The sequence below is a fragment of the Lepisma saccharinum genome, chromosome 6, assembly GCF_977018435.1.
Source record: "Lepisma saccharinum chromosome 6, izLepSacc3.1, whole genome shotgun sequence".
Taxonomy (NCBI): Eukaryota; Metazoa; Arthropoda; class Insecta; order Zygentoma; family Lepismatidae; genus Lepisma; species Lepisma saccharinum.
In genome coordinates, this window is record NC_139234.1 from 8730775 (window position 1) to 8748533 (window position 17759).

The 17759-nt window shown below is 38.3% G+C and overlaps 1 protein-coding gene across 3 annotated transcripts in view; it reads left to right on the plus strand.

The window, feature by feature from the left end:
• The window catches only part of Pax (paxillin), a 153351-nt gene that overhangs the window by 51066 nt on the left and 84526 nt on the right, over window positions 1–17759 (plus strand). Inside the window, exon 1 of one of the 3 annotated variants that reach the window (XM_083123454.1) lies at window positions 10139–10278. The exons of the other annotated variants lie outside the window; for them this stretch is intronic. Coding sequence (XP_082979580.1) covers window positions 10263–10278 — 16 coding nt within the window. The 5' untranslated portion in view covers window positions 10139–10262. Of the gene's footprint in view, window positions 1–10138; window positions 10279–17759 lie in introns of those variants that run through there. 3 annotated transcript variants of the gene reach the window in all.

The window sequence follows — 17759 nt, forward strand, 5'->3', positions numbered from 1 at the left end:
TGTATCATATTGGTTATTCTGCAATGTGCTTGCATTCACATTTGTATTAACTGGAGCAACGGTTGGCATTTTTGGTAAGACACGTCGCAAAAAGGTACATTAGGTAATCGCGACGAAGTTTCCGCTAACGTCATTTCTCCTCACTTTCCCCCCCTTTTGGTCGTTTAGACTTGGTTAAAACTTTGTTAAATTGAACGAGGCAATGTAACACTTAATTTGGGAATGAGCATCTAATGGGGTAGAACTTTTTGGTACGTACCAATATGATTTTTGTAATTTCTTGGAGACGTTTATTTCTTTTTTCAAAAAGGTGGTTTTCGCCCATTTTTTATGAATCTGTGATCACGAACAATAAGTAGTTATTTATTATTAATGATGAAATGAACGTTTTTTGATTAACAAAAAAAAAATGAAAGAAACTTAAAACTTATACATACACGTGAGTTAAAATAAATTATATGCTTTTTTGACTTACTGTTGATGCATTGTCACTTTTGAATTTGTTGTTGAATTCATTGATTATTACTGAGCAGTTTACGCTTAAAAATTATTGTTGATTGTTAGAATGCCAAAAAATGATTTACACTATTGTTATTAAATTGTTAAAATTGAATCTTTGACTTTCTGTTGATACAATTTACTTTAAGTACCTTCCCAATTTGCTACGGGCTAATACTCTGTCTAGTACGTAAGAGCGTGTATGGTACAGTAGTTAGCGATTTGTAGATTGCTTGAAATTGTGTAGTAATAGTTCAGTGACATAATTATTTTGCAGGGTTTGCGCAACGCATTTTTTGAAGACTTAATTAGGGAATACTGTTTCATCCCTTGGATATTATATGCATTAACAATTATTTGGGAATACACTTATGAATGCTGTTACGCTCCCATCTCTAAATCACTCCCCCATTTTGATTTTGTGACGTATGCCGAGATGCACATAATTTCGATCCACGACCTCTTGGAAATTGTTGTAACAAAAGAGGCCCAGTTTACCCAATAGATAAAAGAACCCGGCAACTTGAACGTTACAGCTGGAGGAAAAACAGTTCAGGAAAATCTCTCGCGGTCCGGCATAATTGAAGTCCGGTACCGGGCCGCGGCCCGCCGGTTAAGAAACACTGATCTAAATCTTTCCAGTTCAGGAACATTGGAAGTCAGATAGTCATTTAGAAGGTTCCAAGGCACAAGCCTTTATTTCCTTTCCTTCATACTGTTTCCCTGGACCTCATGAAAAATTTGATGCGGCAGGCTTGACATGTTAGGTAAATATGAGACTGTTCTAAAGATGTTAACTTTAGATGGACAATCATCCTACTGTGATTGTGGTATACTATGTGTTCTGCAGTGAAAGTGATGATATATATTATTTCAATTATAATGTGCTGACCTTCGCGGTGGAGTGGTGAGCACAGCACGCACGCTACGACGCCATGGGTTCCGCGTTCGAATCCCGGTCTAGGGAAGGGTGTTCTGTGTGAGTGTCCTTTCATCATTTCCATTATATCATCACTCATCTTCGCGTTTAGCGAAAGGAGGCAGACAGTGGCGTGCCAGAATTTTCGAAAGTGGAGGGGTTACTTGTACTTTTTTTAGTAGTCGGATCTAATTTTTCCATATTGTCCTTCCTTTGACGTTCTTATTTATAGGAATACTGAGCCAGGCGGGACTTTTGGCAGACGCTACTGGTGGCAGAAAAGCGAAGTAAAATAAGCCAAATCAATCATAAATCAACTAATCTTATTATGTCTTTCGTATCTGAACTTATCTACGGCAAAGTCCAAACAATATAGCTCTATAAATGTAGTACAAGTCCGACTATAATGTATGTATTGTAACTATTCTAAAAACTATGATATAAAGAAAGCATTATGGAAAAGCTGTAAGTTGATCGGCTAAATTGGAAGGTAGAGGTTGGTTAAAAAATAATGATAAACAAATTTAATAATCTGTTTGAGCACTTCATCCTATTGACTTAAGGTGTTTTTTTAATCAATGCAATTATGTGACCATTGTAGATTGATTGAAAAACTGAAACAAAGCTATTTGTATGGAGTCAAGGAAAATCATAGAAAGTCATTGACATAGATTTTCATTATTCTGGGGACACCCTGACATATCTATAGTCATCTGTATTGAAAAATAAACCTGTCTTTACAAAGCTTTTAGTTCTTAAAATACACTATAGTGATCTGTGCCATGCAATTGTGGTCTAACTTATTTTTCTTTTTCATTTTAGGTAAGTACCAGTTGGGTGTAATACATCTTCAAGAAATTGTGCAATGTAAGTACATAGTCATGCTTTGAGTGTAAGCATTGTAACGGCAAGCAGTAAATTGCAGACTTTATGAACGCTTGTCAGGACCACACAAGGAGAAGGAATGAATTTTGCCGGTTGTTTCGAGTATGACGCCATCCTCAGTGTGGAAAGTTGCGGTCTTGTACAGGACGCCCATAAAGTATTCGCCACTTTTAAAATTAAATTATCAGCAAACAGAGTTTCTTAATGTTGGTACTTAAAGTTCTATAGTTTCTATTGGGAAGAACATTTCCCCTTACGTGCATTCTATCCCAAATCAAACTGAATCATTTTTTCCACTTAGATTAACTTAATGCTTAACTGTTGTGTCGTCTTACTTTTGACCATTTTTTGGATCAGCATAAAGTTGTTAGAATGGTAATGCGTTTTTAAAAATTGTACATAAGCCTAATTCAGTAATTTGAACTTTGAATCATTTTTATTGTGTTTTTCTAAATGTACTTTTGACTATTTCTAAAAAGTAATCTTTAAAAAAAACAACTAAGAACAAATTTTGGCAAAAAATAGTGAACTATTTTGACATCTATAACAAATTGTATCAAGTTTGAAACATATTAAATAATAATAGTGTTAATAATATTATTTACAGAACTTCCGTCAATAAATATATAATAAAATGAAGAATTTCTGGACCTTATCTTTTAAATTATTTAACAAGACTCATAGCCTGCAACAATTCATGTTGATTGAAACGCATGATAACTACCGTTTGGTATTGTTAGAATATTGTGTGGCAAAGAGACCAGTTGCTCATCTCATGAAATCAGTCTTACCACAGAGAAACCGTATTTCTCTATCGTTACGCTTTATACTTCAAATGCTTCTCACGCCAACCGACAGATGGCAGAGGCGTCAAGATCTTCGTGCAAGAGCTCGCGACAGGAGCAAGTAGTTCTGCAGCTGACCGAGAGGTGGTGTAAGTGTCACCACGTCCTTGCTCAATGCCACTGAGGAGCAGTTAGGGAGGTCGTATTGTGTTGTGTGACACACATGACTGTGTCCTTCGTGACTCGCTTAGCGATTGAATGCAAAGCGACAAGAGTCGAAACAATAGCTGGAACATGCTTTATAGAATATTTACGAAGCATACAGTACTTGGTAGTAAGATTATTTGTGTTTCTACATTGAGTGGCAGTGGCGGATTAGCGATCTTATCTCCGGGCGAAGGAATGAATTTTCAATTTCAAACGTCAAGATAGGAGCAGTTACTCTTTACTCTTCCTCTAATCTATGACTTCTTGTTAATTAATGACCTCTCTGATCCGCCCATGTAGAAAGCACAAATCACGAAAAAGCGTGATACTTGACCAAATCACAGATACATTTATCTGTTTCTCAATATTGCACGAATATATATTCAATGTTGAGCAATGTTTGTAAATTTAGTTTTTAAAGGTAACTCAAATTACAGTTATCTCAAAAGTAACTCTTTTTGAAATGTAACTCTCTTATTTTACAGTCATTTTCGCTTGCATACACAGAGGGGTACGGAATTTTTCCGTACATACGCCCGAAAAAGTGGTGAAATCTACGAGAGAAAAAATGCATAAAGTTCCATTTCACGTTATTTCTCAACTTACCATCAAAATGCGTTCAACATATTATTTTACCTACTTTATGACGTCTATCATAGTTTGTCAACCGAAAGTAGATAGTTTGTAGCAATAATTTATTAAGGATTTAGAGAAACGTGAGACTTTGCAATGCTCTAGATAAACCCGCTGACAAGTAGTTTGGAATTTCAAGCGCTAGATGTCCCTAGTGGCCATATCTCCTGGACCAAGGCGAGTATCTCTAGGTCGATAGGTGTCTACCGAGAAATGATTGCCCCGCCAACCCGTTTGTCTTGAAGGCGGCCGCTGGATGGCGTTACTGACCTTGGGCGGTGCAGGTTGAGGTCGGTGGGATAATGAACCTCCCTCCCCCGATGTTTCTTTCGAACGCACAAGCATACGAATTGCTCGCATTCCTTTTTCGGTTCTTATTTAGCTTCTCTATCTACACCTGTCCATACTTTGCCTTCCTTCTGACAACCGTAGGCTGTTGGTTGCCATGATTCGAAAATAAGTGTGTTTGTGTCTCTTCTGAAAGTTACTGGTGTGCATGGGCGTCCAGAAGGGGGGCATTTTCCCCTGGAAAATGAAAGTCAACCAAAAATTATATATTTCACACATAATTTCATTTCAGCCACAATAATATGTGGTAATTATTGCACGAACATGATAAATTCAAATTTAAGCAAATTTTTTGAGGGAACAACACTATTATTGCAACATAGACTGCATGCTTGCAGGCTAACGAGGTTCTGGGGGCTGGACCAACGGCCCATGTAATCCTCTGTGAGGTTTGTGGTGTGTCCTGTCCCTCTATTCTATTTCATCTTGTCACCATTTATACTCAGCTTTGCCATTGGTGAAAAGTGCGAGAAAAGCGATGCAAAATACAACAAACCAATCATTTAATCAATCCTGAAGGTAACTATTTACTGCACTTTAGGAGTGGAATCGAAGTGAGATGAGTTTTTTTGGTGGAGTCCTAATCCCATCTCGAGTTGTAACTTCCATCTTTTTCGATCTCGTCTGTTGTTTATTAACATCTGTCTCGAATCATATATGAACATTATACAGAATATCACCGCTCGAACTTTCTCAGCGTAGGTCATTAACGTAAACAACTTTGCTCAATAAAGTTGTTGTTTTTATTCTGTCCAACGTTCATTGTGTTGGCCGCGGTGGCTCAGTCGGTAACGCGTCTGACTACCATGCTAAAGGTCCCGGGTTCGATCCCCGGCCGGTTCAAATCCGGGAACTTTTCTAACGTTGGAAGCGGCCCCGGCGCCCACCCAGCGTCGAATAACATGGGTACCTGGGGGAAACCCTGGGGGGTAAAGGCGGTCAGGGGCGTGATGCTGATCACATCACCCCCACTCACGACCGGATCAAGAAAGTGTGGGGCGTTACCCCCACACCCCCTATACGCCTTCATGGCGTGGTGCTATGCACAGGGGAACACTTTACCTTTACCTTTTTACCAACGTTCATTGTTACGACGCTACGAACCCTCGAAAATAAAATTTGATCCTGAATAAATGTGTAACCACACAGCGCAGGCTCATAGTTGCCAATAGTGGATTGGCTTGGCAATCTACTTGTGGGTGCGAAATCAGTGAAGTGTGGGTGTGTGTGTGAGGGTGGGGGGGATGTATACGGGTGTTCCGGGAGGAAGCGGCAATACTTTGGGAACTGGTAGTATGGGTAATTCTAACCAAGAAAGTTTATATGAACATGGGTGAGATTTTGAACGATAACGGAGATATGTACAGAAATAAAAATGATGTAGGAAAACGTAAACAAAAACATTAACAAGTAAATCATGGCAATGTAATGATAATTGTGTAAGTAAATTCGAGAAGGGTCATGCTGATACTAATCTTTATTGCATGAATTTGTGGTGTAGCAGTAATTAGTACACGATAATTAAGTAATGAAGCTAGCAGCAAATGTAGAAACATGAAATGTTAACACCTGCTGGTCAGTACTCACATGAACGAATGTAAGGAGGGAAAAGACCACAGAAATGATAGCAAGTCGGAGCAGATTCTCAAAAATACCACCACCAACATCAATGCACTTCTGAACGCGTCGGAGGACTTCTTGTGTTGCACTACAAAGTTCCCGATGATGTTCCCGGATTAACGCAGCAGCATTCATAATGCGAATGTGCAGTTCATCCGTTGTATTCACCCTTTCTCGGTAAACCTCCTGCTTCATCCACCCCCATAAACAGAAATCAAGAGGGGTTAGGTCGGGAGAACGAGGTCGCCACGGAACCAGACCACTACTACGACGACGACAACGACCAATCCATCGATTAGGGTAGGTGGGATTCAGATGTTTTATGATCAACCGACATTTATTGCTTGCTTCATTACTTAATTATCGTGTACTAATTACTGCTACACCACAAATTCATGCAATAAAGATTAGTATCAGCATGTCCATTCTCGTATTTTCTTACACAATTACCCTTACATTGCCATGTTTTACTTGTTACTGTTTTTGTTTACGTTTTCCTACATCATTTTTATTTCTGTTCATATCTCCGTTATCGTTCAAAATCGGACCCATGTTCATATGAACTTTTTTGCTTAGAATCACCCATACTACCAGTTCCCAAGATATTGCCGCTTCCTCCCGGAGCACCCTGTATATATATAAAATATACTATTAAATATGAAACTACTAAATATTTAAAAATGCATTATTATTAAATACACGTAAAGGTATTAATTTGTTACTTTTATATATATCAGATATTTATAAAGTAGCAAACTTAATTCATTTTACAACTGGTTAAAAGCGTCTATAAATTACCAAATAGTTAAAATGATTTTATTCTGTGTAACTTTTTGTTTAGTTTTTGCTTTCTGTTAATATTAATTAATTAGATTTCATAGTTATATTTGTCTTGCATTCTTATTTTACTTTTATTGTGGTGTGGATATGATTGATCTCTTGAATAGTATTATTCTTATTAATTTGAAGTCAATACTTATTGCTTATCTATTGTTGTAATTAACAACCTCCCCCCACACGAAAATTTTTGGTTGCGGCCCGTCTCTCCAGGCTTTCGCACCCTGAATACTTTGGATAAAACAAAACAAAATTTTAAATAAATAAATAAATAAATATATATATATATATATATATATATATATATATATATATATATATATTGCACCAATTAACCATGCAGATATTTGTTTAGGATGTCTTAAGAAATTGTAGAGTAAATTTCGTGAAAGCAAATTTTTCTAATATCTCGAACGAGACAGAACTTCTGGACACAATGTCTCTATCTCGTCTAGATTTTTAAAGTCCGTCCCGGTCATGAATTACTGTACCTCCCCGATGGCGTAGTGGTAACATCGTCGCCCTGTAGCCTCCACCTTAAACATTTCACGTTCCAGTAATACTAGAAGACGAACACAAATGTGGAAAGTTTATAACGTAAGAGTATTTATAAATTACACTAATAATAAACCGTACGAAACCACAAATCATAGATATTTATATCAGGGGTGTATTCTTTGTTGTTTTATTGAAACAAGAATACCTCGCAATTCTCCAAGTTAGTTTCACATGACGCAGGACATCTGGGAGATTCATACATTCTCAAGATAGTACGCAGCTGTGCAGAAGTTGGTAGCTTTCGTTGCTGAAACTGGCTCAGTCATTGAAGGGATACAGTACCGTGCTTCATATTTTCATGGGGTTTGTTGAGCAACAGAATGACGCAGAGCTGCGTAAAGGCTAGAGCTCACTCAAGGATATTTTCAACAACATGGCTCCACATGCCATACATCGAACAAATCCATGGAGCTCATTGAAAGTTGTTTTTCACGACCGGATAATTTCCAAGAACCTGTGGCCACCGAGATCTCCGGATTTGACAACCCCGGACTTCTTCATATGGGGTTACTTAGGGTGACCAGATATTTGTTGACCAAAAAGAGTATAGTCTATAGGATGAAGGTGCGCATGCACAAAACATAAAAAGAAAACGAAAATAAGGGTGGCTATTTGTTATTGCTTCTATTATAGCTCCTATAAAATAGGCCTACACTCTACAGATTCAAATTACTTATGGGTCTAATGTAATTAGCTAATTACAAAAACTAACTCACCAATGGGCACCATCATTCATACTTCTGGGATGATTTTGCTTTCTTGAGTATGTTTAAATCGTACTTTATTGCCAGTCCAAACTCTTCGCAGGTCATGTCCACATTGAATTTCACTTTCATTACTTGTTCGAGTGTTGACACCAGGAGTGTACTTTTTTCCTCTCGCCAATAAGTTTTAGTAACAGTGAAGAGTCTTTCACAACCAACATTTGTAACAGGCAGAGTAAACAAGAATTTTATAAGAAGCACAATCACTTTTAAATTTGATCCAGCCTGTACTAAATCTTTGCACACTGACCTCCACTTACACATCATTGATTCTTTTCTTTCCCCCAATCTTCAAGATGTTTTTCGACGGCTTTTGAAATTGCACAGTAAGTTTCAAAAATATCATTATTAGGGCTGAGCCGATGTATCGGTATCGGAAAGTATCGGTCCAAAATCAGCTACCGATACCAGCCGATACTTTCCGGCATTTTGGTCTTTCACGGGGACCGCAAAAATCCCGCGCTACTTCTTGACAGTCTAATTATCCTGTAAATTATGCAAAATTAAAACTTTCTTTTCATTTTACACTAATTTTGCACGAAAAACTATATTTTGTGACTACATAATATCTATTTTAATATTCTGATGGAATTCTTGAATATTCTATAGCAAATTTCTTGGTATGTTGATGCATATAATTGGAGGAGAATATTTACACACCAGTATTGATCAATATTTTGAAAACATTTTAATTATTGCAATTTTCAAGTATCGGTATCGGTGGGAATCGGTAAGAGTATCGGTATCGGTATCGGTTCAAAGTGGTATCGGCTCAGCCCTCATTAAATTCCAATGAATTTGAAATATGTCTTGCTTGTTGATGGAATATGAAAATGACACTTGAAATTGTTCATAGGAAATTCTTGAGTCAAGGAGTAAATACCTCAGTTTGTTGACATCTTGACGATTTCCGTTCTATGGATTTTAACGCATATTTACGCGTAAAATAATGAACGAAATTAAATAGCAAGGAAAAGAGTATATTTGGGGATTTTTGCAAGTTGAAAAGAGTATAGAGTATATGAACCTCTAAAAGAGTATAATACTCTTAAAAAGAGTATGTCTGGTCACCCTAGGTTACTTAAAAGACAGAGTTTACGCCTCACGCCCCCAGACTTTGGATGATTTCAAGCAGAACATTGTACACAAGATCAATAGTATTGACAACAGCGTTCTCCAACGAGAACGACGTGTTGCGTTGTGCTTGGAGCAGCAGGGAGAACATTTATTTTCAGCATTTGCTGTAGAGGGTAAAATCTCCCAAAGTTACTCTACATTTGTGGCATAACAAATTAGGAAAGAAATGTGTTAGTTTTCTGTGAATCACCCTGTATTTCAAACGGCCTATTCTAAAGTTTCGTGTATCCATAAATTGCCTCGTATTCTTTTTTAAATTAAAGTAACAAATTAATATTCATTGCTCATATGCCAATCTTTCTCCATCCACGAATATCTGTACCGAACGTCATGAATGTACACAGCCTTTTCCGTGACGTCATTTATTGTCAATCCATTATGTGCTCGCTGTTGGTGCTTGACTCACATGATATGTATCAATCTTGTTGCTGCCAAATCATACACAATTGGGTTAGAAAGCTAGTCTATGTAAGACATTTACAAAAGAAACAAAATGTATGGAAAGGAAAACTAGGAATAAGTACTAAATGAAGATTTGAAATTAGAGCTGGTCGCTTAGATTTCTTCGTTTCTCGTGAATGTTTATTATCCCATTTTCCACGAAGATCTCTGCTGCAGCAAGCACACTTTCCCTTCACGTTGACACAAACAGCTGGTTTACGGAGAAGATCGCAACGTTGCCAGATCTAACCGGCATCAACACCCCAAAACCCTAGAATCCTCCGAAACATCTTTGGCGCGTGCTTATTTACGCTGACCTCTCGTGTTACCGAATTGTCATAGATTCACATCTGCGGGTGCTCCCCTACAGGCCCTAATCTTGCTCCATGTGTTGTGAGAGTGACGTCACTTATTCCTGGTCTTGTTGATATGGGAGATTTCGTGACGTGTTGAGATTCGGCATGTGGTGACGTTCTTGAACGTGTGGGCATATTGCAACCACTCGTGGCAGAAGAACCCTAGGTTATCCAGTTGCGGGATTGTTGACAGTGTATTCGGGAGGTCGTGAGTCAAGTGCCTCTCTGTACTTTGTGTTCTCTTGCTCTCAGTGGTGCCAGATCCAGCGCTGGAATGTCAACAATGACAGGTAAGCGTTAATCATGCTTCAACTGAGTTCTGTTGGCTTTCAGAAGCAGTTTCGGTGAATGTTCGTTGTAACATCTCTCTCCACCAGCTCAAAAAGACATTTCTTCACCTCAAGACAAGAACTCTTCTCTTAAAACGTAGTGATAGAATATACAATGTAGTCGACGCATTCAATATTAACAATAAATTCTGTATTTTGTTCTGTAGATGAAATTATTATTATGTAGTTTATGCATGGAACCTGTAATGCCTGAACATTTTTTTTAAAATAAGTGAGTGGATTAATTGTAACAAGGGTACTTTTTCTAGTAATTAACTACAGCTGAGTCAAATTTTGTAGTAATTTTCTCCGTCTTTTACGAAATAACAATTCGGTCCTCATCGTCGTGAATAAAAGTTCAGAGATAAAATGAACGGACGCAAAACAACCAATACGAATACACCAGCACCCATGTTGGAATGATGGTTAGTGCTCTTGGGTGCGAATCCTGGATTGGTCGTGAACGTTCTATAGTGCGTGTTCCTTTATCTGTCACATCAACTCGCAATTCATCCTAATCGTCACGACTTACACAGGTTGGTGAAGAGCGGCTTAAAAATAACAAAGAAAAAAAAACCTCCAAGCGTTGATTGGTCGAATCGCGATCTCGTCACGGAAGATTCCGAGTTCAAGTCCCGGCCTTTGAGGTCGCCTCCCCGTCTTCGCTATTAGCCAGAATGGTCAGAAATGCAACGCAAATTAAAGAGAATAAAATCACCGATCCCACAACTTTCGCCATGGCTTCGGGTCTTGACATGCTTTGCATGCTAATCCTTGGGATCCTGCGTGAAATTCAAGTATTTGGGTCAAGTAGGGTCTGTTTCTTGCGTAAACTGTGACGTAAGGACTTGGGTTTCGTCCCACGTCCACTTCCGTCGAAGGCTGCACAGCGATCTTCGAGCTCCTCGCGCTGGAGGATCTGTGACGTCACTCTTCGAGGAAATGCAGTTCGTGGGAAAAGAGCCTTGTTGACATCCGGACAATGGTTGACGAGGAAGTGGCGGAATAGAAAAGAATTACTGTAAACTAGAAGGAGCTTAGTTGAGTACTGCGACCTGAAGTATACCACTCTGTGTACAGAGAAAAATATAAACGCCTTCATATCTGAAAATCGCTTGAAAATAGCCTTTTTTAAGCAATTTAATGTTTTTTTTTTTTTAAATCGTAGTCTTCAGATTGTAAGTAGTACTAAAAAACATATCTATATATGTTGCACTGCATAATTAAAAAAACAGGGGGATGAAGGAAAAAAAGAAAAAAATGACAAGGCACTCAAAGCTAATCCGAAATCAGTGTTCGCGTCATAAATATATAAGACAACATATTGATTCATTTTTATAGACCGCTGTGCCAACGACGTCAATGTACGCATTCACAAAAAGAGAAGCGACAAGAGAAATGTAAAATACAGTTATACGCATTCGAAAAGATGGCTTCCATTTTTATCGAACTTTACGGGGTAATATTTAACCAAAGAACTCGTCGACCTTAGTCTTCTAGGCCGGGGTGGAGTGGTACCAACCTCTGTTTCCTCCCACTCAGGGGTGGCCATCCCCTTAAATATCATGTCATGCGCCCCCCCCCCCCAATCATATCATTCGCCGCCTCAAACCATATCGTAATCCCCAGAAAGTATTTAATTACGACAGCGTGTCTACTGAAAGTAACTTTCTCTTAGCACAACTTAATACCACCCTAAAATATTTAATCATAATCCCCCAAAATAGTTTGGATCAATACGTAATAAATTGATGTATATTTGAATGAAATACCATGTTAAATTGTCCAGATTTTTTAATTATTAGATTTTCGAGAAAAACTTAAAGTTAGCATAGTGATTGGTTAAATGCAGTAAATTAAATTATGTAAATATGCATATAAATAGTATTTGTGAGTGAATTTATATAACTCACAATTTGATTTGGTGTTTTAAGTCCACTTTGTGCACAGTGAGGCTAATTGGGATTGTACCTACAGTTTAAAGTGGGATCCGAACCACTATGTGCCTCCACCGGGTATCAACCCGGGACCCCTTGATTACAAGACAACGACGCTACCACTGCGCCTCACAATTTGAGCATTTAACACAAACTGTTACACAACTTAAGATAAAGATAGAATATTCAACCTTGGAAAATAAAAATAAATAACATGCTCCAGCTGTATGACCGATTCAATTATTGTTTCACGAGACATTACAGAACCCTAGCTAGAAATTCTTAAGCTCAGGGCGATAATACGTTAATACGGTTCCTCTTTCAAAGAACTAACCCCCCCCCCAGTTTTCTTGGGGGTAAATATAATTATTTTAGTAACCCATAATAATAATTACGTGGATTTTATCTTCAGTGTAAATTTAACTTGTTAAAGTAAAATTATCCTGTGACAATAGGGTAGAAATGCGGACGTCAATGTACGCATTCACTATATATATATATATATTTTTTTTTTCAAATGGTGCACGTGCTTTAAATTAAGCAGTATACCACCAACACTAAGCATTATATCTTAAGAAGCGATGTCATTAATGAATATCAAGAATATCGATTATGTCTTATAATGCAGTTATACGTAGTACAAAACTTCAAATTCACCTCAGCAAAGCGCCTAATACGCATTCCCACACCGTAATAGACCATTGCGAGCAAGAAAATTTTGCAGGCTTTCAAGAATATTAATTTAATGGAGTGTCAATACTTTCTTAGGATTCCCAGCGTATCTTTTGACACGTTCGGGGTCGAAAACGTGTGGATACCATATCCCTAAATACAGTCTCCAAAATTTAATGCTCAATCCCCCTCTAACTAAAATACCCGCCATAATGTAAGACCTAGAGTTGGATACTGTTTTCCCCCCCAAACGTTTAATTCAGAATCCTCCCAGAACCCACGTGTCAATAAAGGCCTAATATGTAAGATTTGAATATCTCCACCCGCCTTTTCGATAATACCCTTAAACACTTTCTTTCCTTCATCTAATGGATTAAATGTGCATTTAAGGTGTAAAATTTTTCCATATATTTTGGAAAAATATATAAATGTTGAATTTTATATTATTTGAAGGGGAAAAATCCCCTCCCCCCAAAAAAAAATCTCGATGGCGTAGACTGCGCCATAATCCACCCTTGTGGGCACCCCTGCTCCCACTCACCATTGCCACCTGTACACCAGTCGTACTTCACTCTATCCTGTACGATGCGTCGCCCCTTCATCCCTGTACGCCAAGTTTCAGGCACACCTTCACAGAAGGAAGATGAGCCCTGAACCCTAGGCCAGTGCCTATTCACCGCCCCCCCCCCTTTCCCCTCAAACAACGGACGCTAAAAAGGGCCCCATCTAATAAGAAGAACCGTGCGGGTGAGAGCGGGATAGACTTTGTAGTGATTCGATGGATTGTACACCACTAAATTGACAAAAATGTAAGGGATCCCTCTAAACTTATAACTTATGGCCGTAAATGTTATTTATATTATGTTGTATGTGATATGTCCTCCCCGGTTCTTTTATGTTCTTTATTATTAATAATCAATTCATTTGTTTATAACAAATTCGAGTTCTTTGGTTACATATTACACCCCCTACAAAACACACTGTATGAAGAAAAGAATTTGCGTGTCTACCAACTAGTTTTGTACAGTGGGATGCACAAGTATTGCTCGGCAAATTGTCCATGACTATTTTCAGTAATTTACTCATGCATTCTACATGTTTTTAAGGAATAAATTTTAACGTATGCTGGTGCAGAGATTGTCAACAGCTTGTTTGGTGTTCGGCTTCAATTCTTGAATCCCTCATTGGATAAAACAAAGAGTGTAAACGTGTCGATGGACAATATGTCTGATAATACTTACGCAACCCACTCTAATTAATTCATGCCAAATTAATTTGTGATCTGATTCAAATCTTGCACCATGTAATTAATTGTATATTATTTCTCTTATTGTCTTTAATACATTCCCAGTTCGCAACATTAAAATAACGTTGAGCTGCGGTAGCTCAGTCGTTAGGGCTTCTGACTACTATGCGAGAGACCCGGGTTCGATCCCCGGCGGGGGAAAACTTGGATTTTTTCTATCTGTTCAAACGTCTCCGGCGCCCACCTAGAGTCGTATAAAGTGGGTACCTGGAGGAAACTCTGGGGGTTCAAGGCCGTGATCAAGAAAGCGTGCTGTCCTAACTCTACACCCGATATACGCTTTCATGGCGTGGTGCAAAGCAGAGATGAAATCTAGCTACGTAAGCAACCATGCTACAATGTGGCTTTTATATGTTAAATTCAGAAATTATACTTGTTCATAGATCGTACAGATGTATTGTCTTTAGTTCAGAATCTCGAAACATTTGACCACATTTTAACTCTTGGCCACTTTTGAGTTTTCTTCCGAATTAAAAGTGGGCGACTCTCTTCCAAGTTACATAACCTATCTCCAAAGAGTGGCGTCGTTTCGGCCGTCCGTATAAGGTTTGGAGTTAGTGACCTCCCCTGAATCTAGTCCGCCCATTGCAAACAGCTTTCGGTCGACCCGTCACAAGGTTCCGCCTGGGATCTACAATAGTGCCAGATCTTCTAAATATGTATCCTTGGCGTGAAACGGAAAAGGTCCATTTGACTGTTTCGCATGCGTTCATGTACCTTGAATCAGTGGCGAGACGTGACCGAAATATTTGGGTACACATGACTCTCCTCCAAGAATGTTTCTTTTCGTTTAGTTTCTTCTAGCAGCCTTTTGTTACGTTTTTGACTAGCTGGTTACTTTCTTGCAATCCTATATCACTTTTACTGTGCAACATCTTGAACTAAAAGGAATGGGTGCAGTGGCATGAACAGGAAAGGGGCGGGGGGCGGTATGCATACATTTTAGTAGTCACTCCTCATTTTGCCTACTTTTAATGCCTTTGACGTTATTTATTTTAATACTGGACTAAAGGGGGAGGGGCTATGCTATGACTCCCCCGCTTTGGCACATCACTGAATAAGTGACTTGTTCATGATTATTACAATTGTGAGAAATGTTTTTATACTTTTATCGTGAAAATCGCCATTGCATATGCCTCAAGTGCAAGCTGGCCAACTGATGCGGAAAGAAGCGAAACTATTCAATTGGGAAGGAAGGAAAAATCTTTACTCCCGAATATACTATGTAATTCTTTGCAGACATTAAAAATAACTAATGTTTTATGCATTAAGTAAGAACTACTTTTTTATCATAAACAAAAAAGCACTATTAGAATATCATTGTGTTTTCATATTTATAGAGAGTCACTTCCTCTGAAATATATGAATTTTTGTCATTATTGTATCATCTGCAAAGGGAACGAGCATAAAAGTCAAGCGCAAAGGAATATGTTGCATTTGATCAATTTACATTTTCAGCTCGTCGTTAGAAACTACAAAAGGAGCAAGTTTTGCTTTCAAATCCTTGTTGATACTCACTTCAACAATGCACTTCGTCTTACTGACGAAACCTCCCGAAGACAAGCGGAAAATGCCGAGGTTAAAAAAATTCCGCCGCTTCCTTGCGGAACTCCGCGAAATTTGGAGTGGAGGCGAAAGGAAATTTTCGCCTCCACAAATCCCGGGATTTTTCGACTTCGGCTTCACTGGTCGTCCAGCCATACCCAAACTGAGCATCGAGTGGATTTTAAACAAACTGACGAATGCCTAATTTATTCCAAATCCGTTATCCAACCGACAATCTCATTTAACATTTAAGTCCCAAGATCAGGGTGGCTACTCACCGGCAATTCCGGGAATTTTGCGTGAATTTTTCTCCGTAAACGTGAAAAATTGCAATTTTTATTAGTCCAAATTCCATTCAATTAATACATATTTAGTAATGTCCTGAGCCAAGTTTTTCACAGTTTTGAATTTATTTGTATCGAAGCATAAAAAGAAAGGAAAGCTGCGTGGAAAATGAAACAATTCTCTCAATCTGTTTGGTTTGTTAGTGTCTTTTACGAAATGGAAGATTATTGCAAGATATCTTGAAGTTGATTAGGTCAAATTTGAAATTCTTATACAATTAACAATTTTTTTGTAGATTAGTATATTCCGTAACTGTGATTTAAGTTTGCAGATGGCAAATGTAAACTCTGCACGTTAAGTGAAATATATATATATATACATACATACATATATATATATATATATATATATATATATATATATATATATATATATATATATATATATATAAATAACATAATATAAAAATTATGCTGCTTAACTGTAAAAGGCAAGATTTAGTATGATCCGACTTCTTGAAAAATAAGTTTGAGATCGAGCAAGCAAGACACAGATCACCAACAAATTTCCTAATTCATGTTTTTGCAACAAAAAATAAAGTAATTTTTGCAAATGCGTGACAAACTAACTGAAAAGTTGCAACCTTTACACTAAGCTCACTAAAAATTGAACCATTAAATTGAATTAGAATTTTTTGGATACATTGGAATCGCACAGAGTGACAGACGCTTTGTATTGTTGATATGTTTGTGTGTGTGTGTGGATCTGTGTGAGTGGTGAGATGCGGTAATACGTAAGGTGTTGAACTAGAGAAAACATCTGCTTGTATGCCTTTGAAGTTTTGGAAAGTTTGCCTTGAAACCCGGGAATTATGCTTGAATTTTTTTCATGGTCCTAGAGGGGCCATCCTGCAAGATTCAAAAGTCTCAGGAAGGTCAGTGAGGTTCCAAGATAAATCATTGAGGATAGTTAATAATCTTGTACGTCACTGAAAGCTCCAGATAACTGGAAAAACCAGGACAAACGCAAATGCAATGCTCGTGGACGTATCAAAGATACTATTCCAGCTCTAGTACCCTAGATGGAAGACTGCGGAGGGCGTACGCACCAGGCTTCAATCACAGATCCTGCTTGTTCGAGCCCACAGATGTTTTATAGCTTTACGCGCCACTTCTCGTGAAAAAACAGCCCCTGTCGGCTGCCTAATTCGGATCACACGTGCGTCTGTTTCATGACATGTCGATTCGCGGCTGGGTAGTCTTACTCTAATGTTAACGTCGTTGGCCTCAGTACACTTGCGAGTGCTGCTGGTGCGTTTCTAGGATAGAGAAGTTTCCGTCATCTTTCGAGGTTTCATTGTGCGGGTGTCGCTCTTTTGTAGAGAGGCTAATTATCTGTGGTAAGTAATTCTAATGTTTAAAATTAAACTCCACGGTAGAACAGCCCTTTGAGGGCGTAGGTTATGCGTGGTCAGCTCATCGAGTATCATCGCCGTTGGTTCCTGCCATTCTAGAAGAGCCCACTACTTCTTGTCCTCACGATGTCGGTTCAGCACCGAAATTTTAGAGTCCTCATTTTGGTATCGAACCCGGAACCGTTCGCACCAAATACGAGAGTAGAGTAACCAAACCAAACTAGGTAAATTTTTCAATATACCAAAGTGCTTAATGTTACAAGGCCATCTCGGTACCAATCCT